The sequence below is a fragment of the Trematosphaeria pertusa genome (assembly GCF_010094035.1).
Source record: "Trematosphaeria pertusa strain CBS 122368 unplaced genomic scaffold BU26scaffold_10, whole genome shotgun sequence".
NCBI classification, from domain to species: domain Eukaryota; kingdom Fungi; phylum Ascomycota; class Dothideomycetes; order Pleosporales; family Trematosphaeriaceae; genus Trematosphaeria; species Trematosphaeria pertusa.
The window spans coordinates 1,068,727-1,095,895 of NW_022987221.1; the positions used below are offsets into that span (position 1 = coordinate 1,068,727).

A 27,169-nucleotide genomic window follows, 5' to 3' on the forward strand; every position below is an offset into this window, starting at 1 on the left:
GAACGTGAGTCGCAAACTGCACTGCTGGACGCTCGAGTTAACTGGGAAAAAGGCAGGCCGTGGAAGACTGAGCCGCTTAGGCAGCAGCAGCCTCGCTCTTCCTCTTACTGCGATCTCGCTTCTTTGGAACCTTGTTCTCCTTCTCCTGGCTCTGCGCCGCCGCCGTCTCGGCATCCACATCCGCATTGCGCGTGGTACGGCCGCTCTTGGTCTTCTTCTTGCCATCATCGGGCGAGGGCTCTTTGCCAGGAGCAGGGGCGGGCGCAATCGGGACGTTGGCCGACTTCTTCTTCTTGTCCTTCTTCTCCTTTGCTGAGGTGGTGTTTACAGCGGGTTCGACGTTGGATGTTGGAGGGACAGCCTGCGCTGCTTGACGAGAGCTAATAGGGAGGGGGACGGGCGTAGGTCCGGAGCCAGCTGGGGCAATTGGGATAGGGATGGTGGTCCCGTTGACCTGGGGGGCCTGGGCGGTCTTCTGGCGCTTGGTGGCGCGCGGTGTCTTGCCGTTGGCGGCGGGTGGAGAATGTGCCTTGGCGACGGGAGAAGGTTCGGGGGCAGCTTCATCCTCAGAGTCAAACTCAGCCTCGGAGTCGAGAGCACCAGCCTCGAGAACACCGGCCTCAGCTTCGTCAGATACCTCTTCGTCCTCGTGCGGCAAGTCAGCTCCGGAGCCCTTGCTAACCTTGTACGCGGCCAGGTCTTCTTTGAACTGCTCCATGGAGGAGCGGTAGGATGCCCGCCATTTCTACAACAATGTTAGAGACGGGCTCTAGAAGAAAGGTAGAATGGGCGTAGGGGGTGGATGACTGACCTCCTTGTCCTCCTCCAGCATCTCGTTCCACCGCTTGTTCACCTCAAAGTTGACAGCATTCGGCTCGAGCTTTGCACCGGGAGCAAGCGAAGACTCCAAGTCTCTCTTGACAATGGGTCGAGCATGTTGCGCATACAAGAAGGCTGCCGTCAAGGGGCGCTTCGGCGCATTCGGGTCCTTTTCCTTCTTCTCGCGCTTGCGCTTTTTGGTCTTGCCTGGCTCGGGTTCTGCAGCGGGAGTAGCAGCCGCGACACTTTGATTGACGTTGTTGACTGCGGAAGTTGCAGCGGCCATGGCATCTTTGGCGGTCTCGGCGATGTTCAATGGCAGAACAGAGAGGGCCTCGAGGGCGCCATCCTCTCCGGCGATGACAGAGGTGGTGTGCTTGATGTAGGCGTTCATCATGTCCTGGAGGCCATTTTGGACGTGTGAGAGGCCCTTCTGGAGGTTCGAGAGGGACACAATGACCTGCTCAGGTGTGAGTTGGTGCGCTTCAATCTTCCGCTTGGTGGCCGCTTTCTTGGGCAACGCGCGGCGCGGTGCAGCTATCTCTGGGCTCTGCGAAGGACGACGTGCGGGGAGCTGCGCCAAACGGGCCATGATGGAGTCGCATAAACGAGGCGACCGGGGAAAGGGAACAATGGAACAATGAAACGGGATGGTGGACGATGAATGCCGTGCTGGGCACCCAAGCGCAAAGCTTAGTAGCGCATCGCGACGAAGCTGAGGGCAAGCGCGTCCCCAGCAAAGAACAACAGACTGGACTTACCGAGTCGCGAGTGCGCGAAAACTGCTCAATGGAGATCATGAGCTCGCCCGTGTCTTCTTTCTTTTGCTTGACCATGGTGGCAGCCGTGGTAGCACGCGATGGAACGGGTGCGCTGAGGTGCTGTTTTGATGGGGCGCGACGGCGGGCGTGTTGCGGGCTGTTGGGCGCAGGTGTTGGTGAGGAGGCGCTGAGCGAGCGAGAAATTTGGGGGGTGGAGCACTAAAGTAGGGCGGGGCTGCCGAGCTTTGGGCGGCCCTCGCAAACTTGGGGTGCTGCAGCTGGCGGGCGACGCCCCAAAACAGGCTGCAGGCGGCGCGCCAGCTGCTTTCCCGCTGCTTTCGCGCGGCTTTGCTTCACCGCGCGCGCAAAACAGGAGCCTCTCGCCTCCCGCCTCTCACCACGCGCGGCGCGACCAACAGCCCCGTCCGCCGTAGACGCCCGCCTTTCGAGGCGCGGTTTGCAATTTTCCTTGCCCCGACGCTCTGCTGCGCTGCCGTCGCGCCTTCGTGTTCTCGGCATTGGCAATTTGGGCGCGAGCCGCCCGTAAAGGCAGCGAGAGGCAGCGCGGGACTCGCTGCATGCAGGCCCCCAGTTGGTTGGCTGGCCGCCGAGAGCCACTGGCACACAGCGCGTCACAGCCCGCTCTTCTCGGGCACCCTGCGCCGCTCTCTTGCCCGCCCTGCCGCCCTCGCTCTTTGGCCCGCTGCCCACGCTTCGAAACCCCCCCCATTTTCGCTGGCCCTTTTCGCCTTCTGCGGCGGGTGTCAGCCCACCACTTGCGCTGCACCTGCGGCTTAGTAAATAAGATAGCATTGTAGCCAGTATAACGGAGCATTTCCACGCCATCACAAATTGCATTTTCGCTTCAATCTACGGCCATCGCGTTCACTATGAGCTGCATTTCCTCGTCTTTTTCATCAATACACGAAATATCCCTGCGTCAAAGGCAAGCTCTCGGCCGGCTCTGCAGTGCACACCATGCCGTCCGCCTCCACCGTATACCTCTCTGGATCGACCTTCATCTTCGGCCTCGTGTCGTTGTACTTCATGTCCTTCTTGCCAATCTTCCTGCAGTTCTTCACCGCCTCAACGCGCTTCTTCAGCCCGTAGGACTTGATGACGCCAGACGAAATCGACGCCTGTGACACGAATGTGATGCTGCTCTGTGGCACCAGCGGCGCAAACATCGGGCGCATGATGATCGGTTCAACCGTCGGGATAGAGGCGTTTGGATCACCCTGCTAATGTCAGTCTACTCTTTCTCGAACCATAAAGAGCACCCACCATTTGCGCCCACGAGCAGAAGCCGCTCTTGATCACCAACGTCGGCTTCACGCCGAAGCTGGCTGGGTTCCACAGGACCAAGTCCGCAACCTTGCCGACCTCGATGCTGCCAATGAGGTGGCCCATGCCCTGGGCAATGGCAGGGTTGATCGTGTATTTGCTGATATATCTCTTCACTCTAAAGTTATCTGCATCCGTACCTTCATCCTCCTTCAACGTACCCCTCTGGACCTTGTTCTTGTGAGCCGTGTTCCAGGTCCGAAGGATGACTTCGCCGCAACGGCCCATGGCTTGGGAATCTGATGACATCATTGAGATGGCTCCCAGATCGTGCAGCACATCTTCTGCTGCGATCGTCTCCGCACGAATACGCGATTCGGCGAAGGCTACATCTTCGGGGATATTGCGGGAGAGGTGGTGGCAGACCATCAACATGTCGAGATGCTCGTCGAGCGTATTCTTCGTGTATGGCCTAGTCGGATTCGTTGATGAAGGGAGGACGTTGTCGTGCTCGACGACACTGATGATATCAGGCGCATGGCCCCCTCCAGCACCCTCGGTATGGTAAGTATGGATAGCCCTGTTCTTGAACGCTTTAATGGTTTGCTCGACAAAGCCAGACTCGTTCAAAGTATCGGTGTGAATGAGCGTCTGTATGTCGTATTCATCACAAACAGTGAGGCAGGCATCGATTGTTGCTGGCGTGGTTCCCCAATCCTCGTGCAGCTTCAGTCCACAGGCACCGGCTTCGGCCTGTTGTTGCAGAGGGCGAGTCTCGGCGTCGTTTCCTTTGCCCGTGATGCCGAAGTTCAGAGGAAGCTCATCAACAGCCTGTAGCATCTGCTTAATGTGCGACTTGCCAGGAGTGCACGTAGTCGCGTTAGTGCCAGTGCTACGATATGGTCAGTTTCGATCCTTTGCGGGTGTTAGACAACTAGACGTACCTTGGTCCTGTTCCGCCTCCTAGCATGGTCGTGATACCAGACGCAATGGCCTCATATGCCTGCTGAGGGCAGATGAAGTGGATGTGCGTATCAAAGCCCCCTGCGGTGACGATGTCATGCTCAGCGGCAATGACATCGGTGCAAGAGCCAACGACCATGTTGGGGTCAACTCCCTCCATGACATCTGGATTGCCCGCCTTGCCCACACCAACGATAAGGCCATTCTTGATTCCGATATCAGCCTTGTAAATGCCAGTCCAGTCGACAATCAACGCGTTCGTGATGACGGTATCCAAGCTCTCGTTATCTGATCTGCCTCCCGCTTGGCCCATTCCATCTCTCAGAGTTTTGCCGCCTCCAAACGAGCATTCGTCGCCATACTTGGTCATATCCTTTTCGACCTTGATCCACAGGTCGGTAGCTCCCAGTCTGACCAAATCGCCAGTAGTGGGCCCAAACATGCTGATATATGCCTGCCGCTCCATGGTGCAGATATCGATATGCACCGCGTCGCCCATTGGCTCAGGCTCGTGCAAGAAACCGCCAGCCTTGATTTTGTCCACGATCCCCTCCGCAATGGAGGCATCTTCGATAAAGCCCGAAGCGAGATTGTTTCCGCCCTTGATGACCTGGTTGCCGGCGATTTTCACTAGAGTCACCGTCTTGGTGTCGCCGGGTTCAAAGCGCACGGAAGTCCCTGCGGGAATGTCTAGACGGTAGCCGTGCGCCCGTACGCGATCGAACTGAAGCTGAGGGTTCGTCTCGATAAAGTGGTAGTGTGATCCAACCTGTGCTAACGTCAGCATCCCCAGAGTTTTAGACCCCGTGGTTCACCCACCTGAATTGGCCTGTCGCCCATGCTCTTGACCTTGAGCTTGATTCTCTTTCGCCCTTCGTTCAGCTTGATTGTTCCTGCCTCGCCCTTGACCGCCACAATAGCGCCAGGCTGCTTTGTGCCCTCGTATACGCTTGCTTCGGGCAGCGGAAACATGTCGTTCGAGGGGACAGGGAGGAACGATCCGTAGAGCGCTTTCTCGAGGTCGCCATCGTCGGTGCTGATCGGGTGGTGGACCGTGACGAGGTATGTACCGGATGGAAAGGTGCCCTCGACCATCAGCTCGGACAAGGTCGAGACAACGGAGGGAACGACGTGGCGACGACCAAGCATGGTCTTGCCAATGGACATGAGATCCGCGACCGTGTGGTTCCCATCGCGGATGAGCTAGACGAGTTCAGAAATGCTGGCGATTTGGGGCGTGAAGGGGCGTACTTCTTGGAGGTTGTTCGCGATCAGCGCCTGGGTCCGGTCAGTTTCCGCGCTCTGTAGGGCATTGGAGACGTACGGTTGCTTCGGAATGGTTCAGTTTCACGCCGCGAGCGAGCCGACGTTGTGCGAGCAGGCCAAGCTGCGAGATGACAAGCTTGTCAAGCTGTCCGAAACCAGTTAGCGGAGAGGGGCAGCGTGGACAGGGACAGGCCCACTTCCTTGGGACACAGCTGCATGCTGAAGCGGTTTCTATGTGTCAATCGAGGGGACCACGGCACACTTCGCAGTATTGACGAGAGCTTGACGCAGGACAGAGCTCTGCGAGGGGACTCCCAGCGCCTGTGGCCTGAGATGCGCCGCTCACGCCTCGCCCTTTGGAGATATTGCGGGGTCAGTCGCCCGATAACGCCCGGCAAGGCCACTGATAAGGCACCCGGATGTGGCGCCTAAAAGCAACACACCCTTTCCATGCTGCCGAATCACCATAGCCCCCCGCGAGCGCGAACTACTGCAGGCAGCGCAGGCTCGCCGTCGTGACACATGACCAGGCGCAGGTGCGGCCAAGAGGCGAGATGCCGTCTTCGAGAGGCCTCGCCCACCTCACTGATGTGTAGGCATCGCGTTCTGGCTTCAGCGCCCCGACACAGGCGCCGTCTCGCGCACGTGTTTCTTCATAGGTGCCTTGCAGATCGCTGAGAGCCTTTCTCTTATTGCCGTGGGGGTGCCCTCCTCAGTCGCTCCTTCCCGATAGACTCCAACCTCTATCCGTGAAGCGTGAAGCGTCTCCATCGCATAACTCTCGCCATCATGCCACCGACGTCCCACCTCCCAAGAGAATTATCGGACTGTTGGTAGCCATACTGTCATATAACACCCTCACACTTCGGCAATCCCAGAATCGGCTGACCGCTGGCCGCCTTCCACGCCTTGCTGTGTCACATCGAACAATATTATCAATACATCGACGAGCTCCGATGAGTTCGTGGCTCCAGCGACTGCGTGGGACGTACGATGCGGCCTCTCACGCGGATCCGACCCAGCGTCATGCGCCCTCGAAAGAGCCTGGAATCAAAAACCCCGAAAAGCCCGCGAAGCCGGAACCGAAGGACCCCAATGCGCCATTGAAGCGACTCCAACTGCATCAGAAATGCCTTTATGAACGCACGCTCCCCGGAAAGGCCTTCATATCCGCCCATGTGAATCGGCTACAGCATGGATTCTACCAGAGTAACGCTCTTCATGAGCCTACGATGGACAACGTCTACTTCGTGTCGGTCCACTTCGTCTTCCACCCACATGATCCCAGATCTCATCGCTTCAAATCAGCCGTTATAAAGGTCTCAATACACGGTGACTTCAACCCGTCCACCGACTACGAGAATGGCTGGTATCGACCGCCACCATCCAGTCCGCGGATTTTGAGACATGCTCCTGAACTCATCTACGGCGCGGTAGGTATCATGCCTGTGTGGCCTCGGTTTTTCACGACATACTTACTCGCGCTAGGTGTCTCCCGAGAATCTGCAATGGAACTTCAGCCTTTCGAGCTCTCTCGGTGTTTCACAAGCGCCTGTGTCTGCAACATTGAATCCCAATGGCGGCGTTAAGAGCAGCTATAAGGTGTACGACATGATGTCTATACAAGGGTCTTTGCGATCGCTGAAGAGTCCGCTAGGTCCAGAGTACGATATTGAGGATGCGATGGCCGTTTGGACGCTTGAAGAAAACCTGCTCCAGAGGTCCGGTCTTCCAAGAGACTTCGACTTTTGTCTTCTAGTACACAAGCCGGATGATGTCAAGAATGTGTACCTGAGTGTCGACGTGGATGCTGTTGTAGAGGCATGGTTTGGCGAGTATCCGCAGTGGTACACCAATCTCTCACGATATCTACCAACTCAGGACCTTACTTTCGGCTTCAATACGGACATTGGGCAGAGGTTCCTACCTATTCATGCAGGACGTGGTTTCAATTTTGCGGACCTTCCTCATCCGCTCGAACAGTACGTAACGATGCCAGGGACTGTTTATCCAACGAATGTACGTATTTCACCTGTCTCTGAAGCTCGGTTCTGATGGTTTTAGGACGCAGCGTACGATAAGCCGACCTCAGGGAGGCGTAGAACATTCGATGATTCTCCTGGCCAAGGCCGAACGTTCGGGCATACAGCCACGGAACGCAAAGCGATTGAAGCTTCCCCTATACTGGAGCAACCAGTAACCCCCACAAGAGGCAACAGGACATCTAGCCAGGCCCACGTTCCCACCCGACAAAGCTGGGGCCCTGATACTCTCAATGTCCGTGTCATGTTAGAACACAGTAGTCCCGGCTCTTCAGGCGCACGGCGATACTCTGGGTCTCCCACCGGCCACCAAGAACAGAATCGGACCCACTCTATCCGACGTAGAAGATCACGCTCGGGGCTCAAGGAATACAGTGCTCAGCAAGCTCTCCATGAAATTGCTCGAGAAACGCTGAAGGAGGATGATGATCCACCACATCGAGCAAGTCACGGAGAGGGTGTCGGGAGGACCAAGGGATTGGAGGCTGGGGTCAATGGATACACCTGAAGGCATGGCGTCGGACCCTGCGTGGATTGTACGACTGTGGACCTTTCACTACTCAGCCGCCTCCGAACTGGCGACCTCGGGGTATCCGAATATTGAGGAATGTAGAGAAGGTGTCTTAACGTAAGTGGCATCAGCTCCGCATATAGTTCCTGCTGACACGGTTGCACAGCAGCACCTTTTTTCGCAGGTATGAGCGGATTGGTTAGTTCCGCCTCAATCACATTCTATCGTCTCCCTCTTCGGATTGCCTTGCGGTCCCAAGGCTCAGATACGCTGGGGTAACGGGGCCCCGCCATTGCCTCCTACCACCTGCTGCACCCTCACGCAAGTCGTCGCACAGTCATGCTTGTGGAACTGTGCAGTGCGTGGGGATCTGTGGTTTAACTCAAGGATGCAGTACCTCGTAAGGTCGCATTGGTGGCAATTAATTCAACGTAGCCAGCTTGGTGGTAGTGGGCGAGGTGGGACGGCTACACGGTACCTCAATATCGCGAGGTGGCAGTCAGATGTTCCACGAGCATTATGGCACACTCGCTTTCGAGTCCGCTTCTTGTTCGTCCAACATGGGCCCCGTCATTCTGTATATCTGGGATCTCTAATATTAGACTCGCGACGACTATGACCTCACTGTACATAGCTCTCTAAAGCTCGAACTGTTTGTACACGTGCGCGTTCCCTAACAACCATCGGGAATGGCTCCACAGTCTGTTATGCATCCAGGGTCCTTTCGGTAACTTCGAGAGTTGAAGTCGAACGGAGTCTACGCGCCGTGCCACTTGCTGCGTGCCTGCTGCGAAAACGTTGAAGCGCCACGCCGATGCAGGATCATGCAGGTACACTGCAGCTGGCCGCCAGCCAATAAGGGATACCAAAGATGGGGTATTCATGATCCGTAAACGCGTGTTCGGGGGAAGACACGTCCTCTCAAAGCAGGACGTAGTCGGCGCTATGTGATGTACCACAATATTCGCCGAAGCCGATGTGCCGGTATCGAAGAACAGCGCTTGGAAGAAATTCGGTAGTGCAACGCTCTCACACGAACGGCAATCTGCATCTTCCACTACACAGCAGAACTGCTAGTCCGCTCGTCTCAACACGGGCATTTCTCCGAAGAGCCGCACACCCAGGCAGGCTGCCCTCGAGAAATTGCGGCGGGCAGCTGAAGTAAGACCTCACGCTACCAAATCTCGCGGGAACGAGGATGCTGGCGTGGACGGCGCAGGCAAGGCTTCGGGAGTGGCGGATTGGACGGTTCGCAGCAGCACCACAATGTTGAAACGAAATGACGGGCATTAGAGCCCGGCATGAGTGGTAGATCACTGGCAGAGGCATGCTCGCCACACCCCCAGCCCATCAGCTTGTGTCGCGTCCCGGCAGACGCCTGAGGCGCCTGATTGGCTGCCATCCCTGCCACTTTAGTTTCGCGTTTCTTAAACAGCACCCATACACGGCGCTCCATCGCTCTCTCCTCTCACACGGCCACACGGCGCCCGTGGATGATGGCGAGAAAAGGCGGATGCGGTGGGACTGGGGACCAGTGGGCTGCTGAGATGATGTGTGGGCGGGCCCGGCGTGCCTTCTCTTTTAATCTGTGCTTGCTGTTGTTCGTCATTTCTTCTGGAAGCGTGAGCAGACGTCGTGCGTCCTTCCTCTGCTGGCGTGCCTGCCCGTCCTACTCTCCTCCTCGTGGCCGCTTCCTCTTTCTGCTTCGGATCGCATGTTTCTTTCTTGTCGTATCACCTTTTAATCGTAATATCTCTCCACCTTTCCATCACTTGTGTCCTGAGTCCTGAGCCCCGAGCCCCGCCGTCTCGAAGTCTTCAACCACCCTCGCCTACAGCTCACCCGTCACCACATCGCAGGGCGACGTAATCGCAAGCGTCGAACAGAAATTGGCATTCTTTGTGTCTGTCTCGGGGAAAAGGAGTAGAGAGAGTCTGTATTTACAGCCAGAGGCAGACGTCTGAGCCACGCACTCCGAGATTTGATCCGGGCATCAGTCAAGGTACATTCCGGCGAAAGCAACAAGAGGAGGTGATATCGCTAACAACCGTTGCCCCAGGTGTTCAAGTCTGTCCGGCCATCACACCAACCCATGGCTTGCGGCTCGCCATGTACCAGCTAGACGTCCCCCACGCCGGAGCCATCGCGGAGGACAACAGAAGAGATAGTCCGAGGTGACAGCGAGCGTAGACGGGGCGCCGCGTAGGAGACAAGTCTGCGTGCGCAAGACCCGGCAAAGGCGGTGTGCGGCGGGCGCGACAGCCAAACGCAGTAAACATGGCAGATCACATCGCGTACTCGCATTCACCGCGAGTTCGCGAGCGGGATCCCGTGACGCCAGTTCACTCCGCACACCACTCCGTAAACAGCTCCATTTCTTCTCGCACTCCTCTCCACACTCTCACACTCCACGAATATCGCAAACAACAAAACTCGCCCGCATCCCAATTCGCAACGCCGCCTGGCAAGACTCTCCGGAGGAAGGCCGCGGCACCTGCGCTGAACGAGGTCGAGCGTGTCTCGTCGATATCTCGTACGCCGCTTTCTGCCTCTCGTCCAATTCCTCGTCCTTTATCTTTGTCTCGCTCAGCCCACCAGCTGAGTTACCAACCCCTCCCTCCGTCTCCTCCGCACGCCACCCAACAGCACCCGCTGCCTGACCCAAGCCTTCGATCGCAGTCCGCCGAGCCACATAGGCAAGGCGGTATTGCTTCAGGAGATCTCTTTTGCAGCTCTTCTGAAAGGGTACGTACCTTCAAGTCTATCAAAAAACTACCAAAGCCGCCCGCCGCCAACGGGATCACCGGCTTTGGTCTCCCCCCTCCCCCTCTTGCACCTGTGACTTCAACGCATCCGCGTCTCTCGCCTCTTCGAACGACCTCGTTCCCTTCGGCGGAAAATTCAGATTCGAACGGTACGCAAACTACGCCGTCGACTTTTTCACTCTCCCGATTTCCGCAGCCGCCGCACTTAGTCGACCCCTCGCTTTCACCTCCAAACGACGAAAATGAGCATCCGCGCCTGAACGCGGTTAGTTTCACAACAACAGCGCCTGCGACGCCGCCCGCAACGCCAGCCATCTATCATTACCGCGGCACATCTTTTGACTTGCTCAACCCGCATGAGTCGCTAGCGTTCCATGACATCGTAACGCCATCGCGAGATCTCGACTCCAGCGATTATCTGCCATTGCGGTCATCCGAGAGCCCCCTTGGCTTCTCAGAGGTAGTATAAGCCCCTCTGTCCAAACAACTAGGACAGACTGACACTCTCTAGATGGCGCCAAAACGGGCTCTCTACGGAGACTTGTCTTCCGCCTATCAAAACATCACCTCTCGGCGAACTGACGACCCACCCGCTACTCCTAACTTGGACCTTCCCGTCCCGCCCATTCCGGTCGCCCGGAGCCCCGGGTCGTCTCAATATACATCTCCGTTGTATAGCCCCGACTCCGACTACGCCGTTTCACCACTGTCGGTCAGGAAGCCCGGCTCCGAATCGCGTTTCTCTCTCAAGCAGCTCACCCGGTCACTCACCAAGAAGCTCGGTAAAACTCCGGAGAAGGTCGAGGAGCAAGAGCTGCAAGACTTCTCAGAGTCTCGCGTCAGTATAGCATCAGCGAGCTTCGACGGGGAGTATCCACGCCCCCTTAAGCAGAGTTATCCCGCGGTGACGCCGAAGTCTCCATCCTTCTCGGGCGAGCTGCCCACGTCACATTCCCCAGTGTCACCGCTAGGACAGACCGCGGGATGGCGAGATTCAGACGTGTCGGTCGAGTATGACCAGTTCACAAGTCACCAATACGACTCCGCGCCGCTCACATCGATGGTTCCGGATGATCCATCCAGCCAACTTGCACGAGGCGAAGAGTCAGAACTCCATCCCTCGCTGTCAGGTAGCGATATGTTGACGAAGCCCTACTATGATGATCTACAGTCTATCTATCCGTCATCATCAGTTTACACGGGCGACGGCCAGGCGCAATCGAACTATGCGCCGAGTCTCTCTAGCACAAGGCAGAGCAATCCGTACATGCGCTACAGTGGCGGAGCAGATGCGCTCGCCAAGGATTATCAACAGGGTGGACCATATGCGCATTCGAATTCTCGCCGTACTAGCCGCCGAACTTCAAGGCCTCTGACCCAAGACATCTTCCGACGTTCTATTGCACAGCAGGGAAATGAGAAGACTGATACAATCAGCAAATTCATTGATCATTACGGCGAAGGCGATGGCACTAACACATCGATGCCAACGCTCAATGAACATAGAACGAGCGACAATGACCTCCGCACGTCCGCTTCTGGTGCTTTTGAGGATGCCGTAGGTCTTGAGCGACCTCAGCCCGCTAGGATTACTTCCGGGCTTAGTCAATTCGAGTTCAATATTCCTCAAGACAACGACGACCCGCTGATTCAACCTGGCTTTGCCAGGAAACCGGCTATTGCATACAGTCCAGCGGGCTCGCCTCCTCCGGTGGCGGCTCCATTGGCGCCTGCCTTCGAATACGACGAGTTTTTCCAGGCACAGCAGCGGCCTGAGCAATCCGGGATGTTTTCTGGAGCCTCTTCATACGGAGACACCCGCCAACTGCTCCAGTTGTCCCAGCCGATGGTTGCCGAAGCTGTGGACCCGGAGGCCCTAGGTCCTCCCTCTCCTGGACGAGCGCTTGAGCCCTCTTCCTCCTACTCTCAGCCAGACGCGCAACCCAGTCCACACACGCCACAAGAGGCGCTCGATCAAGCAGAACAAATTTTCGAGAGTGCTAGGGCTGAGCGGAAAGAGGAAGCAGGTATCCCAGCCATGTGGGCTAGACGAAGCTCCGGGAACCTGCTCCGCAGCAAACAATTTGTCGACAACGATGCTGATGCTCGCGATGACTATCACCAGCGTGTACCTTCCTTCGCGGTGGATGATGCAGTAGACAACAACGGTGACTGGGAGACCGAGAATGGCAGTCTGCAGCACCAGCGAGTAGATCCCCGAGAGGACATCGGCGACTGGGAGACCGAGAATGGCAGTCAGATCGGACGGCCGTCCGCCGATATGCGGGATAGCATTGCCGATTACAGCAGTTCAGAGGGCAGCGGGTCCAGTCTAGGGTTCTCAAGGTCCCTACCGAGGGTGGAGCAACCCGTGGAGAGTGGTTCCTCCTACTACAATTACCCGAGCCCCCTCCCTGCTCACAATCATCCGTTCAGCTCGTCCCCGCCACCAATGACGCGGGTCAGTGCCCGTTCCGCACCGGATGAAGCTCCCCCAAGCTCACCCGTGTCGTCTCCTCCAGTCTCATGGACCATGCCTGCGTTTCGTGGCGGATATGGTAACATTGATGCTGCGGCTTCTCCCACGCAGCCCTTTGGCTTTGCACCCTGGACGGATCCTTTTCCCCTGAGCAACAAAGAGACGCAGGAGCTGCTGGCTTCTGGCCCTAACGAGGAGATTCTCTATGAGAGCCCTGGTCATGAAGATGCTCAGCCATATCCGCGACATGGCGATCAGGACCTTCGTGCGGGGCATCCGAGCCCATACCTGGAGCGAGAAAACACTTTCGACAAGTTCTCCGTTGTTGGTCCCAAGGGAAACCTTACTGGTACTCCTCAGGGGACCGGAATGCACGAAGTGGGCTCCAGCATCGCCGATAATAGTAGTCCAGGTGCGGTTCTTCGGTCTAGCCCTTCCGATCGCACCAAGCGGCAAGGCTACCCAGCGCATTATCAAACGCCTAGTAAACCAGCCACCGTTCATCGTGGCGTCCCTAGCTTCCTCGGAAACCCGCGTGAGACACCTAACGTGAACCAATGCGTCTCTAACTTCTACGTCACACCGGATCGTCGGGCCAGCGTCACTCGAATCAAGCCACGAGTGATCATACCAGAACCGGAGCACGAGAGGACCCCATCACAGGTCACCCTATTTCCGCGCGTCATTCCGGAGGAGGATTTCAGTGAAGACAGTCGTCGCTCTAGTCGGTCCTTTAGCTCGCTTCGACGTCCTAGTCGCCATAGTCGCTCAGCCGTACCCGGACAGACGAAATTGCGACATATGGTGCTTGCCCCCGATGCGCGTACCTTATCATCGGAGGATAGCACACAGATTTCTCGGATAATCCGAACTGCGGACAGCGAGCGACCATCTTCTAGCAATACGCACACGCCGCTGAGGGCCCATATTAGCGAGTCCACCATGAGATCGGATATCGCCAATGAGTACTCGCCGCATCTGCTTTGCCCCGAGCGTGCCATGGACCCCGAGGAGGAGGAGCAGCGACGCAAGTTGTCATGGGTCATCTTCGCCATCTTCTGCATCCTTCCGCCCATGCTCATCCTATATCGCTCGATGGCGGACTTTGTCATCGTCAATGTGACTAAAGGCCGCATTCTGCATGCCGCAGCCAAGCCAAAGAGGATCGCTCTCGGCGTTGGCATTGTTATCAATGTTGGTCTTAGTGGTGCGATCTTGATCCCCATTCTGATCGCACATGCAACTGGCGCCTTGTGAGCAAGGAAGAGTAGAGCGTCGTGAGCTACATGGTAAGTGATACCTCTCTCTTCATCTACGTGAGGCTAATATCAACCCAGATTCACTCTACAAAAGTTCGTTCGTTGGCGTCGTTGAGCATCATCCCTTCGGAAGCGAAACGACTTGTTGCGCTTGGAGAGGCGTTCTCTCTCATTGCAAAGCCACGTAATGCTCAAAGAAGCTCGATAACAGCTTCACCAATTTCCGATCTCGCATTTTTTCCCGCGGATCCTGTAATACTCTCTTTGACGGTCTCTTTTGTCACTCCTTTTGCATTGCCGGCGTAATTGGTGGCGAGCCGACTTGCTAAGAGGCACTCGCTTCTCCCGCACAGTCATGGCTGCTGGTTGCATATGGGGCGCGGATGGACACATGGTGTTATACCCGGACGGATTCTTTCAGGCCTGAGTGCTTATGCATTTGGACCGGCATTCGGCGAGGCGTCTAAGCATTTTCTTTCGATCTTGTTCTTATTATGATGATTCATGGCAATGGCGGCAATGGATCCAACGGGGGTACCTCTTTTAAGGTGGAATTTTTGGACCGAAGCATGTAACTGTATGCGAGATTAGAGAAGCTGAGGGACCATCGAAAGTACAACAAATCTTCAAAAACCACATCTCTTGCCACACCATTTTCATACAGCGCAGATGCTCGAAGGGCCAAATCTCGCGTGGCAAGTTTAGCCGACAGGACATGCCCGTCATTCGGCCTAACGTCACAGCAAACCTCCATCCCACTTACCATGCCACCATCCCACTTTGAGCCGCCCTGAAGCCATTCTGTCCTCCGAAGGCCCTCAGTTACTTCTACATCCTCAATTGGCATCCCCAAAACGGCCGTCAAAATGTCGCAGCTCCTCAAGCAATCCGTAAAACTCGCCCTCATCCAGCTCGCCTGCACCGCCGACAAAGCGCACAACCTCTCGCACGCGCGCACCAAGGTCCTCGAAGCCACCAAGCAAGGCGCAAAGATCGTCGTCCTCCCCGAATGCTTCAATTCGCCCTACGGCACAAAGTACTTCCCCAAATACGCGGAAACGCTACTCCCATCCCCGCCGACCGAAGAGCAGTCCCCGACGTTCCACGCGCTGTCGCAGCTCGCGAAAGAGGCGGGTGCATATATAGTAGGCGGCAGTATACCAGAGCGGGAGAAGAAGGACGGTGACAGCGAGGAGAAGCTGTACAACACGAGTCTGACATTCGGCCCGAGCGGCGAGCTGTTGGCGACGCATCGCAAGGTGCATCTCTTCGACATCGACATCCCCGGCAAGATCACCTTCCGCGAGAGCGACGTGTTATCCCCCGGGAACAGGATCACGCTGATCGACCTGCCCGAGTACGGCAAGATCGCCGTCGCCATCTGCTACGACATCCGCTTCCCCGAGCTCGCGATGATTGCGGCACGGAAGGGCGCGTTCCTTTTGCTCTACCCCGGCGCGTTTAATCTTACCACCGGCGCGCTGCATTGGGAGCTGCAGGCTAGAGCAAGGGCCATGGATAATCAGGTTTATGTCGGGTTGTGCAGCCCGAGTCGCGATATGCAGGCGGATTATAATGCCTGGGGGCATAGCATGCTGGTCGATCCTAATGCCGAGGTGCTGGCGCAGTTGGATGAGAAGGAGGGAATGGTTGTGGGCGAGTTGAAGGTGGGCAGGATTGAGGAGGTGAGGAAGGGGATTCCACTTTATGGGCAGAGGCGGTTTGATGTTTATGAGGATGTGGCGAGGTTTTGGAAGGGTGAGCAGTAGGGGATAGGGGGTGGAGGATGGTGTTGGGCGAGGGATAGGAGGTTCTTTCGCGATTACAGCGGGCCAATTGTCGGTGTACGCGGCTCTACGTCTGGAGCAGATGTTTTAGCATGGGCATGTGAGAACCATGAGGGCGGTCCATCGGATCCGGGAAGGTACATCTAGAAGGTAAATATGTTTAACAGGATACGAACTCGAATCACGCCGTCGTTAGACTCACCGATCCTCGCGGAGGGGATATAGCTAACAACGCAACGTCAAGCTCCTTAGTTTCCTCCTTCAAGAGTAGTTGAAGTCGATACGTCTGCTTGAAGTGCCCCAGATGGAGCTAGATTATCATGCAAGAACAAGGGTATTTCATTGCAATTCCTCCCGCCTATCTCGAGGGAGGCTTGCTCAAAGGTACGTGCTCCTCCACCCTCTATCCACATACCGAGTGCTGACGGACATTCATCCCCCCTAGCAGTGGTCCGCGTCCTACTGCTCCCACGCTGCATTTACCTCGTCCGATTTAAACCCCTTCCCGCTTCTCCGTTCACCCGCTTCGACTTTGAGCGCAAAGAACTTCCGTGCGTACCAGTCGTCGCTGTACTTCTGCATCTGCAGCGTCTTCTTCATCACCTCTCCCAGATACCTCAAATAATGTATTATAGACCCATCATAAGTCTGCACCGGCCACGGGTGCCCTGCACGGACTGGACTGAAACGATCCTCTTCCCCGAATTTTCCGTATAGAACCCTAATCCGCGATTCTAACTCCTCCTGTACGAACTCGTGGTCGTGGAAAATTTTGCACTGATTCGAGGAGCCGATTACGACGTTTCGAGCCGCGCCCGTGCCGTCGACGAAGACGCGGAAATCGCTCGTAAAGGCTTCCTTTGCATTGGCTTGGTTGACTTGAGAAAGGAGTTCGAGCACCCGAGCCCGGAGCGAGTGGAGGGGGACGGTCTGCTTTTCAATAGCGATACCCGTGTTGGAAGAGGAGGGCAGCGAGAACACGATGTTCGTGCTCTTTCCGTCTGCGTGTGCTGTTATGCGTAGGAGGCTCATGATGCTGATACGTAAATCTGTCAGTGTCATAAGCTTCTTGAGCACGAAGCGTAGCTCGATCGTGATGAGCTTGTGGCCCGGGTCGAAGTGGCATGTCCAAGGGTATCGAAAGCCGCCATGCTCTGTCTTGCGGCAAAATAACTTTTCGAGGGCGCGGAAGTCGTCAAAGTCTACCAGTGGGTCGGAGGATGTCATTCTGTAAGTGAACCGGTTGTGTTGCCAAAATATGCTGCGAGGACTTGGTGTCAGGCTCTTGCTGACAGACAGCAACGACAGGTCGACGGGGCTATGTGCCTTGGTGTCCACATTGACAAATATCCCCTTTGGTGGACAGAGCACGTATTCGAATATCCTCTCTCGGAGCAGTTTGGAGAGGCTAAGAAGTCCTCCAGCGGATCCACCCTCCGTCTCTTCAAACCGCATCGTCTTCCCTCCATCTTCGACCAAAAAACACCGCGCCCAGTTCGCCTCTCTCGCGCGCCGCTCCTCGCCAGCTTGCCCAAACACAACCGCACCAAACTGATGCCGCACTCCATCATCTCCAGACAGCACAACGGGCGCCGTGTACGTCTCCATACTCAAAATCTGCGCCGCATACTTCCTCAGGCCCAGCGTATCTCGCGCAATACACCCCAGCACATTATTCATCCTCTCCACCTCAAACTCCAGCCCCCCTCCCGCCCCCGACCTCGCAAACTCAAACGCACACTTCCCCCCTTTCGCCCAGACAACCCGCGCCAGAGGCGCAAGATCCACCGTGCGCGCTGGCCCAACATGCGGGAACGCACACGCATGCGCGCACACGCCGTCCAGGTCTATCACCACCGCGCGCAGGTACTCCAGCCCGGACGCGAGTTTGGCACAGAAGACCACTGCCTGCGCCAGCTGGCCGATGCATGCGACGTGTTGCTGCGGGATTTTGGCGAATGTGAAGGTGTGCTTGCTGTACAGCATGCTGGCTGTTTCGTGGTAGATCTGGCGGCAGGTCCGCATGAGGTTTGTGCTTGCGAGGATGCGGGAGACGGCTGCGCGGGACGCTGGGGTGATGCGGGGAGGGGGAGGTGGCGGTGGTGATGACTCGTTGTCGTTGTCATGGCTTTGGAAGAAGTGGTGCTGGTTGAGAACGTAGTGCTGGTCTGCGACGTATTGGAAGACGATGGTGGATGGGGTTCCGAGGAGCAGGGAGTAGACTATGTTCCGTATCTCGGGGTGCAGGGAGAGGAAGGAGAGTCCGGTGTGGAGGGATGGAGAGGTTAGCTTTGGGATGGGCGTAAGGTTTCGCATGGTTGGTGTTTTTGGTCGGATGGTTGGTAGACTGTTGACTTGGTTGGGTTACCCTTGAGTAAGGAGGGCTGGCTATGCTCTGAGCACAAGTGCCTATTTGTTGCTCGCTCGAGGTAAAGCACCGCTTCCTGTAGTCTTTCACCCGGGAAGACTGGTGTTCGGTCCACTGCTTGACTCCAAGACTGAGTCACGGTATAATGACGAGGGGCCCGGTCGACGCAGGCGCTCTTATTGCCTAACGAAGGGAGTGGCGCGTACATAACTGGAGGTACTATGATTAACATAAATTTGGCCACTACTCCACTCATACCTCTGTTTGTACATCTGGGGGGTCTCTCGTAGGGGTAGGTTCTACGGGTCTAGGCTTTTACATGTTCTAGGTGAAATGTCTATAATCCTTAGGTTTTCTACGCTTTTTCTTTAGATTCTTAATGCCATATTATTGGAAGTTAGTAAGAGGATGTTATATAGGGTAGAAGAAGTAAAAAGGATGAGTATTTCGTCGTCGTGTTGTGTTGGTTTCGGCTGAGTAAGCAGGTGGAGCGCTACCACTGTGCTACGAAGATTGTCATATGGTTTGAGTCACCGATGTTGGTGCACCGGCCATCTAGTTCAGTGACTCAAAAAAACGACAATCTTCGTAGAGAGTACTCCTCATTGTTAGACGACTGACTCTTCAGCACCAACCACCTGCTCCATGAGATTCGAATGATGAGTGCGGGTCCGGATCTGATCATGAGCAGCTTATTGATTCCATCCTCAAGATTACCGGCCTGCGTCGCACCCTGGTGGCGATACCCCACGTGGGCACAGAGTCGGGAAAAGCGGTCTTCGCACACACCACCTGAGCCTGCCAATCCCAGGAATATACCGTACCTACCGCGCGAGATACATACGTTGATCTGCTCGTACCTACCCGGCGAAGCTTTGTGTAGCTATCGACGCGCTAGCAAAGCCTTTGCCCATATTGGCGCCAAATGCCTCTTCCAGACGATCAAGTTTCACGCCAGCAATTCCAGCTTCAACCGCCTCGCCTCAATTGCGACGCATGATATACGCAGAAAATCCGTCGATACTATCCTCTGGGATACCCACCTTTGGAATCTGAAGCTCCGTTGGGAAGAGGATGACGACGAGATCGCCGACGAGGTGGAATTCGAGAGGTGGTTGGGAGCTGTAAATGAGTTCGGAAAACTCCGGCTAGCAGCCTTGGGAGAAGCGCCTGGTTCACTCCAGAAAGCTCACCAGCTCCTCCGCGCTGGGGGATTGGCGGGGCTCTCCGACACGCAACAATTTGCGCTTCAAATACAGTTCGAACAATACCGAGTCCGGAGACGCGAGGAGGTGAACCTACTCAAGGGCCTGCTAAGCCCTCCTAGCATGCGTCGTGTGCTCGAGCGTTTCCCGAATCTCAAAACTATTTCTATCAAGAAGAACCACCTTAAATACTACCTGGGCAGGAGTCATATGGATGATCCGCCAGCTGGCCCTGTTCACCCGATTGAGCTTGTCCCAAGGGGCGTCGGAAGCCACGCTGATTTGTACGAAGAGGATCTTTCCGACGTACTGGCCCTTCAATCCGCTCTCTATGCCGGGCACCCAACTTTGCAACAGGTCCACGCGGATGAGCTAACTTGGAGGGCCTTTGACCCGTCGAACTATCATCCCTGGCTAGGAAGAAGCACTGCCGATCTTACAAGCATCCGTTTGAAATTCAATCTGGTTCCTGCAGTGTCGGATACGATCGCCGGGCGGTTGAATATTAGGGAGATCCAAGATACCTTCCGCGAAGGCCTATTGAAGGAGTTTCTGTTCTCTTTCAAGAGTCTCCGGACAATCGAGATCGACTTCAACGTTCCCCGATATGAAGTGCAAGACACTTGGGATCGGGGAGGTGTCGATCTCTGTGATGTATTCCCAAACCACCAAGCATGGCCTCATCTGCAGAACCTGTCAATGGCCTACATCGACTCCTCGCAAAAAGATCTCGTAGACCTGCTCAGCAGTCACGCATCTTCCCTCCGATCTTTGACCTTAATCGATGTCGAGCTCCGCCAGCCCGGCTCCTGGAGAGCCATTCTGACTTGTATACAGCCTCTCCTTTCCTCCCTCCGGCATGCGAGCATCGAGAACAAGAGCTACCCTGTGTGCCACGGCTTCGACAATGCAGATGATATGGAGATACTGTACGTGAATGCGGCTGAGCTTGGGAAGCAACTGGGTGATTTTCTGGTCCGTGGTGGTGAATGTCCTATCGGGCGGGATGAGGTGGAGGGGAAATGCTATTGGGATAATCCGGTCACGCAGCAACGTGAATGGGCGACTCAGTTTCAGCTTCCCCTTGATTGACACAGTTGATCACTTGTGGCGTCTGAAAATGTTGGAGGGGAGGTAGAACCACCTCGGGAGTCCTTCCGGTGGGGATATTGGGAGAAGGCCGTCCTGTGGCTGAGTCGAAGCTCAATCTATCTCCACTTTCCAAAAGACACTTCAACGGGCATGCACGCTAAGGATGTCTACACGTGATGGCGCGTTTATGGACTAGCGTGTAACAAATCTCTAGGGCTCTAAGGTGTCATCGCGTTCGATTTCCAACAACTCTCCTCATCATCACTTCACCTCCGCTTCTGACCTCATCACACGCTTTCAATTGCCATATTACGCTCTCGAACTAGCTCCGCCAATGCCCGAACCAGCGTTGTGCCGCTGCGGCGCGCGTAGCACCTCGTCCCAGCCGTTCAGCGCGACAGAAGCGCATCCCTTTTCCGCGTCCACCCCATACATTCCACCCGAAATCCTCGCAAGCATTTGCGCATACCTTCCCGACGCCGAGCTTCGCAGCGTTCGACTCGCTAGCAGGGCTTGCGCCGGTATTGCGGCGAAATACCTCTTTCACGCGATTAAATTTCACGCTAGTAACGCGAGCTACGATCGGCTGGTTTCCATCGCGAAGAATGAGCGGCTTAGGAGATGCGTTAAGAGCATTTTTTGGGATACAAATCTCTGGGATTTAGGAGTACACAGTTTTCAGGAATGGTTGGACTACATACATTGCGGCGGCGAGTTCCTCAGAAAGCACTGGTCCCACGAGACTCTGGAAGAGATGGAGCAAGCGCTTCCCAAACCGAATACCACGGAACAAACTGAGCTCGATTCATGGGAACGACGGTGCGATAACTTCTACTACCCGGTGCTAGAAATTAAGATCGCTACCTCTTATCGTCGATACGTGGACCAAAGAGAAGACGAGGAGGATATGTTGCTATCCGGCCGGCTGCAGCCAGAAAACTTGCGAGTCATTCTCCGGGACTTCACAGCTCTGCGGGCGATAGGAATCATCAATGGTTGCCTTCGATTTCGGAATGGCGATATTTACGTCCATTCGGAGCGGGGATTATGGAGGGGCATGAGGAGGCACCGCAAAGACCTTCCAGACAGTTTCTTCGACATCCTGTCCTTTCAAGCAGCCCTTCTTGCCGCACCGGATCTTCGCGCAATCGAGGCACATGAAATAGATTGGCGAGCATTCCAACCGGATCACTACTTCTCTGGCCTGGACCATGTCGTTGCGGACAGCCTTACTAGCCTTCATCTGACGTTCGCATTATTCGTGGAAGAGGAGCAGGATAATGCCATCGACGAATGCGACGCAGCACTTTCAAAGGGACTGTTGAAGCGATTCCTCACCAAATTCGCGAGTCTTCGTACCTTGTACCTTGACCTAAACTGCCGGGGGAACCCACCACACAACAACGCTCCGGGCGAGGTGCGCCATATCTTCCCTCCCCATCGAGCCTGGCCACGTCTCGAGAATCTCACCCTCAAACACGTTGACTCTACGGAGCAGGACATGATTCAATTGCTCAGCAACCACGCCTGCTCACTGAAACAGCTGCATCTTCAAGACATCTATCTCGATCCGAAGGGTTCCTGGATTAACATCGTTACGACTATCCAACCTCTCCTCACACTCGACTCGGCTAGCTTCTCTGGTGATATTTACAACCAATTGGGTATGACTGAGGGCGTGGATACGCATGACGACTGGGATGGGTGGAACATGAATGATAGCAAATTAGCCAAAGCCTTGAGCGATTATCTGGTCCATGGCGGGGACTGTCCAATCAAGCACAACAATCAAGCGGGTGTCATCAAAGGAGTCGTACAGCCCATCCCGGAGTAGTGGCAATCGAGGACTGCTCATAACGGACATCGAAGTCGTTCGGCTGCTTTTCGAGGAAGGAGAACGAGTTCAGGACGAAGGAAGAAGGCGCAACCACATCTTTACGCAACAACAAACGATTTTCATACGCTTTTCTGGACGTATTTCTTTCCCACTTTGAAGCAAGACATGCATTGATCTATATTGGGTGGATTCGGAGTCTTGGCGTAAGCTTAGTTCGACGGAGGAGTGCCAGCTCCTAGGGATTCGGACTCTAATACGTCTTGGCGCTTAGGCATCTAGATGCGCTGTCAAGAATGCTTGAGGCCAGAATACACCTGACCTCCAAGAAAGTTCCATATGTGGTCAGCCAGTGGATACTGCGAAGTGCGAAACACGAGCTTCAACCATTATCAGTTTCTCGCGCCTACTCCGCATCAGCATTTGACGGCAATGTCCGGCATCGTATTCAGTAAATGCAGGGTTTCCGAATGATGATGTCGAAGTATATATACCACGATGCTCAATCGCATCACTCTAGACCTTAGCTCAGGCCATAGTCGTTCGCTCCTTGACTACAGTCATTCTTTTCCTTCAGACGCCCCTTTTTTCGGATTTCTCTCATTCGTTTCTGATCTATCTTTACATTCGCTTCTCTAGCGTTGCATCTCTGAGTCTACTATTGCACGATGCGTGCAAGCTTTTCCGCCTTAGCTGCGGCTCTCTTGAGCTTGCATGCTTCCACTGCGTATGGAATAACTTGCAATTCGGATTCTGCTCTGGGCACCGGGGAATCTCTCTCTGCTAAAGATGCCCTGGAAGGCGCGAATAGTCACGCCGTTAACGATCTCTGCAACTCCAACAGCAATGGCGCCATTACTTACCACTCTGGCTTGGTAACTTTCAGCGTCACTGGCACCAACGCCAATCTGGGTGCTGCAGACTGCAAGTCTGTTTTCCAGTCCATTGTCCAGCAATGTATTGTGGAGAAGGGCTTCTCCGGTGGATCCCTGAATGCTTATGGAGGGCGTTTTGAGGTGTATCGGGACAGTGGACTTGAACGCAGGGGAAAGAAGAAGCCTCCGACGAAACCTCCGCCATCGAAGCCCACGTCCAAGAAAGCGGACGCTCCGCCGAAGACGAGCGAGGCACCTCCACCTCCTTCTAGTGCGGCTCTTCCGCCGCCACCGCCTCCGTCAAGTGCTCCACCTCCACCTCCTCCATCGTCAAGCAGGGCTCCACCGCCTTCTTCGACCGCGCCTGCTCCATCGACGTCTTCGGTACTGAGCGCAAGCGCGCAGGTGTCTTCAAGTACTCCAGCACCCAGCACCAAGATTTCTAGCTCGGCGGGGTTTTCAGTCTCTACCACCGGCGCTTCCAACTCTGGGGTATCTACCTCCCTGGCTTCTGGCTCAACGGCTTCTACTTCTAGTGCTACCTCGGCTCTCTCCACGACCTCCACCTCACTGGTGTCTTCACAGACCAGCAGTGCTACTACCGTTTCTGGAACCTCGAGCTCTGCAACGCTCTCTCTATCAACCTCTTCCATCTCTAGCACAACTTCCTCGGTCTCATGCGTCTCTGGAACAAAGACATTGTCCGGAGCTGCCTGCAGTGCAACAACTTCTTCATGCAAGATCGCGAACCCCGACCGGGGTATCGATGTTGATGATGTGAGCGGACGCGGATTAGGATATCGCAGTCCGCGCCACGCTATGCTTCAAAAGCGGGACCGCAAGTCAGGAAACCCGTGCTGGGAGAAGGGACAGAGCGACGAAACGTATAAGAGCTTCTCTCTGGAGTCTAACCCTTACCCGTCGAACGGCGACCTGCCCGCCACCGCCAAAGCCTACGGATACGAACTGCAAAACGACTACTGCTCCTACAAGTGGCAATCAGGCAGCGCAAAGATTCCCAGCAACAAGTACGACAGCGAGCATGTCATGGAATGGCAGCTCGTCACCGACTTCTTCCGCGGTATCTCCAAAAGCGGAGGGGATGCTTGGGTGCACCCGGATCCAGCCCAGAACGGCAAGAAAGTCAACTTTTGCACGTATTGGATCGAGAGCTGGGGTGGTGCGAACAAAGACGGCGTCTCCGGCTTTGCTATCGATAGTAGCTCGGCACTGACGCCTTGGGAGCATATTGCGGGCGCTTATCCAAGCACGATGAAGAATAAGGATGAGTTTGTGACACTGCAGGATAATATTAACAAGCCTGCGAAGGCAAATGTGAGTTTCAAATGTCGTTGCCGTTGAGAACCAGCGAACTGACCTAGATCGACCAGCTGTTCGACGAGCGCGTACCGTATGTCTGGACCGAGGCCACCATGAACTCGTACGCCCAAACCACCAAAAAGCGCGACAAAGTCCTCGAGCGCCTCCGCCAGCTCCACGGCGCGCAACTCTATCTCGTCGAAACGACCATCAAAAAGATCTTCAAGGACCAAAAGACGCGCATGGGCGACATCCTCGGCAAGCTCGACACGCAAATGACCAGCCATCCCCGCACAGCAGTCGATCCGGCGACGAGCACCGTGACGACGTACACGGCGTGGGCGAAGCAGGATCTGAAGGACAAGTGGGATAGCTATATGGATAAGAAGTGGGAGGCGGCTGTGGACAAGCATAAGAAGGTTTTTGATAAGTATTATAAGGCGTTGCACGACAAGTGGTGCAAGAAGACACCGGATGCGAAGGACGCGCCGTTGGTGTTGTTTTGCAAGAGGCTTGCGAATCTGAAAAATAACCATGATGGGGCGGGGGCTTTTGCGAAGCCTTGGTGAGTGTTCTTAACTGTTTAACGAGCGGGTTGTGGTAGTTGTAAGGTGGCTGAGTTGATGGAGTTCGGGTGATAAAAAGGAAGTGGAGAAGTATGTTGTGGAAATATGAATGTATTCTTTTTCGAACTCCCAATCAAGACGAAATTCTCAAAAGGCGGCAATAAACTCGAACGCTCCAAAGAAGGGCAATCTCTTGTCCCAGTGCTCAACAAGTTCCGTGTCCTGGCCACCAATCTGCTTAAATAGCTGCTGCAGCTCTTCATCCGGACGCCAAGTGGGCGTCACCCACCATAGCTGCCTCTCTGGGACATTGCCCTCGCCAGGAAAGCAGTGGTTGACAGGTATGGACGGCGCAACAAACGCAATTCCCCAGGCACGCCACTTGTCGAAAATATTGTCGTACTCTGGATCGCGGGGCAGATCTTTAATACCTCTATTGAAATAGAGTGTCGTCCATATGCATGCTTCCTTCAGAGATCGCATCTTGCATGCGGCTCTTGCGAAAGAGGCCAAGAAGGGGACTAGGACGTCGTCGTTGGGCACGACTCTGAACCTAGCGTCTGTGATGGTGCATGTGTCCAGGCCGTGATCATCGACCCATTCGTACCAGTGCTCATCGTCGGAGGTGTCTTCCAAGGGCGGATACGACGCTTCCGTTATAGAGAGACCCTTCCTGCGTCGGAATATGCCCTTGGGTCCGTCGAAGTACCAGAGACCGGAAGGACTGGCTATGTGGAACATAACGTTTAGTATCTCTAGGCATGGCCAGAAAGCTTCTCCGCCGTCTGCGGGCCAGAATAGCGTCTCATCGGCAACGGCTGTAAGTTGTAGTTTGCGCAGGTGCTGGGACAGTAGACGCAGACTCGAGCTGAACGGATCGTGCGTGGCCGGGCTTACGAGATCTGGCATTTCTTCCCGATGGTCGATGCGGTCAGCCTCAAAGAGCGGGGACAAGAAATCCAGACGCGCTTCCCGCAGCTTTGAAGGCAGCGTGGCAACTTCAAGAGCCTTGGCGAAGTCGTGCCGGCTGTCGCGACGAGGGCCTGCTGCATCACGAGTGTAGTGTTGGATTGCCTCTAAGGAATGATAGCTCGTCCATTCGCCGCTGCCGAGTTTACAGCTTAGGTACTCGAGGTTTGGTAGCTTGACCGCTAGGTCGATCAGGACGCGGAGATCTAGCTTCAGCAGCGATTTGTCTTCTTCCAGGGGCAGTATGACGCCTCCGTTCTCTACACTGAGACCGCGGATTGAGGCGAGTTGTGGGAGCGTGGTGGGACTGAGGAGGTGGAGACGCCAGCTGATGAATTTTCGCTGGAGGGGCGCTTGGACTTCCCTGACGGGAGTGTATATGGTGAGATTGAGCTTTCCGGACCGTTTCACGCGCTTCTCCAGGGCTTGCAAAGTGGAAAAGAGGAGGTTGATTTGTTTGGTGAAGAGTTCGTCTTTCTCTTGAAGCTCGCAAGCAGATTCTCGGAAGCGGTGTGTACTCTCACGAGCTTCATTGCCCTCTTCTGCAGATCCGTTCTCTCCATCTTCCTCTTCATCACATACATCCTCTTCTTCCTCAACATACGGCGGCATAGTGCACCTAAACACCACCTGCCGCAAATACCCAGATCTCCGTCCGCTAAAAAGCTCCACAAACTCCTTCCCGTTCTCTTCCGTCAGCTCAAAGCTCGTGTACACTCCAGAAGCGCGTTCCGATGCATATTGGAAGTTTCGCGAGACGGTGAGGGTCTGCTTGAGGTCGTCAACGCTTAGGTAGTCGCAGATGCGATCGATCATTTCTTGTGGGAGTTCAGCCATGGATAGAGTGATTGGCTGTACGTTCGCAACGGTAGATTTGAGCTCTTGCGTAGAATGTGCTCTCGAAATAGGCGAGTTGGTAAGTGTGGAAGAAGAATGCTGGGAGTGGGAGTCGGGAGCTTGTCGGGAATCGACAGAAGTCCGCCTTGGCATAAGCGCACGTGATG

General features: G+C 55.3%; 10 protein-coding genes across 10 annotated transcripts; 6 read left to right on the forward strand and 4 right to left on the reverse strand.

The window, feature by feature from the left end:
• Positions 1-76: 76 nt before the first annotated feature.
• On the reverse strand, positions 77-1,411 carry BU26DRAFT_507313 (uncharacterized protein; the record flags this gene model as incomplete). The annotated part of the gene is made up of 2 exons (XM_033826990.1): positions 77-745; positions 812-1,411. The coding sequence occupies 2 exons, from the start codon at positions 1,409-1,411 to the stop codon at positions 77-79; spliced, it is 1,269 nt and encodes a 422-aa protein (XP_033681772.1).
• A 1,006-nt stretch (positions 1,412-2,417) lies between these two features.
• On the reverse strand, positions 2,418-5,418 carry BU26DRAFT_460773 (urease). The gene is made up of 7 exons (XM_033825042.1): positions 5,291-5,418; positions 5,152-5,238; positions 5,079-5,105; positions 4,647-5,030; positions 3,809-4,596; positions 2,865-3,756; positions 2,418-2,818 (listed from the first exon to the last, which is right to left on the reverse strand). The coding sequence occupies exons 1-7, from the start codon at positions 5,309-5,311 to the stop codon at positions 2,498-2,500; spliced, it is 2,520 nt and encodes an 839-aa protein (XP_033681773.1). The 5' UTR covers positions 5,312-5,418; the 3' UTR covers positions 2,418-2,497.
• A 631-nt stretch (positions 5,419-6,049) lies between these two features.
• On the forward strand, positions 6,050-7,643 carry BU26DRAFT_567113 (uncharacterized protein; the record flags this gene model as incomplete). Its single annotated transcript, XM_033833619.1, has 3 exons — positions 6,050-6,526; positions 6,582-7,112; positions 7,158-7,643. 3 exons carry the CDS (start codon positions 6,050-6,052, stop codon positions 7,641-7,643), a joined length of 1,494 nt encoding a protein of 497 aa, XP_033681774.1.
• Positions 7,644-9,923: 2,280 nt separating this feature from the next.
• BU26DRAFT_567114 (uncharacterized protein) lies at positions 9,924-14,147 on the forward strand (the record flags this gene model as incomplete). The annotated part of the gene is made up of 2 exons (XM_033833620.1): positions 9,924-10,871; positions 10,923-14,147. The coding sequence occupies 2 exons, from the start codon at positions 9,924-9,926 to the stop codon at positions 14,145-14,147; spliced, it is 4,173 nt and encodes a 1,390-aa protein (XP_033681775.1).
• Positions 14,148-14,803: 656 nt separating this feature from the next.
• On the forward strand, positions 14,804-16,130 carry BU26DRAFT_53324 (carbon-nitrogen hydrolase). The gene has a single exon (XM_033831143.1). The coding sequence runs from the start codon at positions 15,016-15,018 to the stop codon at positions 15,916-15,918; it is 903 nt and encodes a 300-aa protein (XP_033681776.1). The 5' UTR covers positions 14,804-15,015; the 3' UTR covers positions 15,919-16,130.
• Positions 16,131-18,606, reverse strand: BU26DRAFT_53327 (uncharacterized protein). Its single transcript, XM_033831147.1, has 3 exons — positions 17,240-18,606; positions 16,373-17,164; positions 16,131-16,320 (listed from the first exon to the last, which is right to left on the reverse strand). Exons 1-2 carry the CDS (start codon positions 18,250-18,252, stop codon positions 16,396-16,398), a joined length of 1,782 nt encoding a protein of 593 aa, XP_033681777.1. The 5' UTR covers positions 18,253-18,606; the 3' UTR covers positions 16,131-16,320; positions 16,373-16,395.
• A 286-nt stretch (positions 18,607-18,892) lies between these two features.
• On the forward strand, positions 18,893-20,792 carry BU26DRAFT_521207 (uncharacterized protein). The gene has a single exon (XM_033829476.1). It carries the CDS (start codon positions 18,964-18,966, stop codon positions 20,599-20,601), a length of 1,638 nt encoding a protein of 545 aa, XP_033681778.1. The 5' UTR covers positions 18,893-18,963; the 3' UTR covers positions 20,602-20,792.
• A 143-nt stretch (positions 20,793-20,935) lies between these two features.
• BU26DRAFT_567118 (uncharacterized protein) lies at positions 20,936-22,435 on the forward strand (the record flags this gene model as incomplete). Its single annotated transcript, XM_033833621.1, has 1 exon — positions 20,936-22,435. One exon carries the CDS (start codon positions 20,936-20,938, stop codon positions 22,433-22,435), a length of 1,500 nt encoding a protein of 499 aa, XP_033681779.1.
• A 668-nt stretch (positions 22,436-23,103) lies between these two features.
• On the forward strand, positions 23,104-25,199 carry BU26DRAFT_552717 (uncharacterized protein; the record flags this gene model as incomplete). The annotated part of the gene is made up of 2 exons (XM_033832163.1): positions 23,104-24,645; positions 24,702-25,199. 2 exons carry the CDS (start codon positions 23,104-23,106, stop codon positions 25,197-25,199), a joined length of 2,040 nt encoding a protein of 679 aa, XP_033681780.1.
• A 111-nt stretch (positions 25,200-25,310) lies between these two features.
• Positions 25,311-27,094, reverse strand: BU26DRAFT_521209 (uncharacterized protein). The gene has a single exon (XM_033829477.1). It carries the CDS (start codon positions 27,000-27,002, stop codon positions 25,344-25,346), a length of 1,659 nt encoding a protein of 552 aa, XP_033681781.1. The 5' UTR covers positions 27,003-27,094; the 3' UTR covers positions 25,311-25,343.
• Between the last annotated feature and the right edge of the window lie 75 nt (positions 27,095-27,169).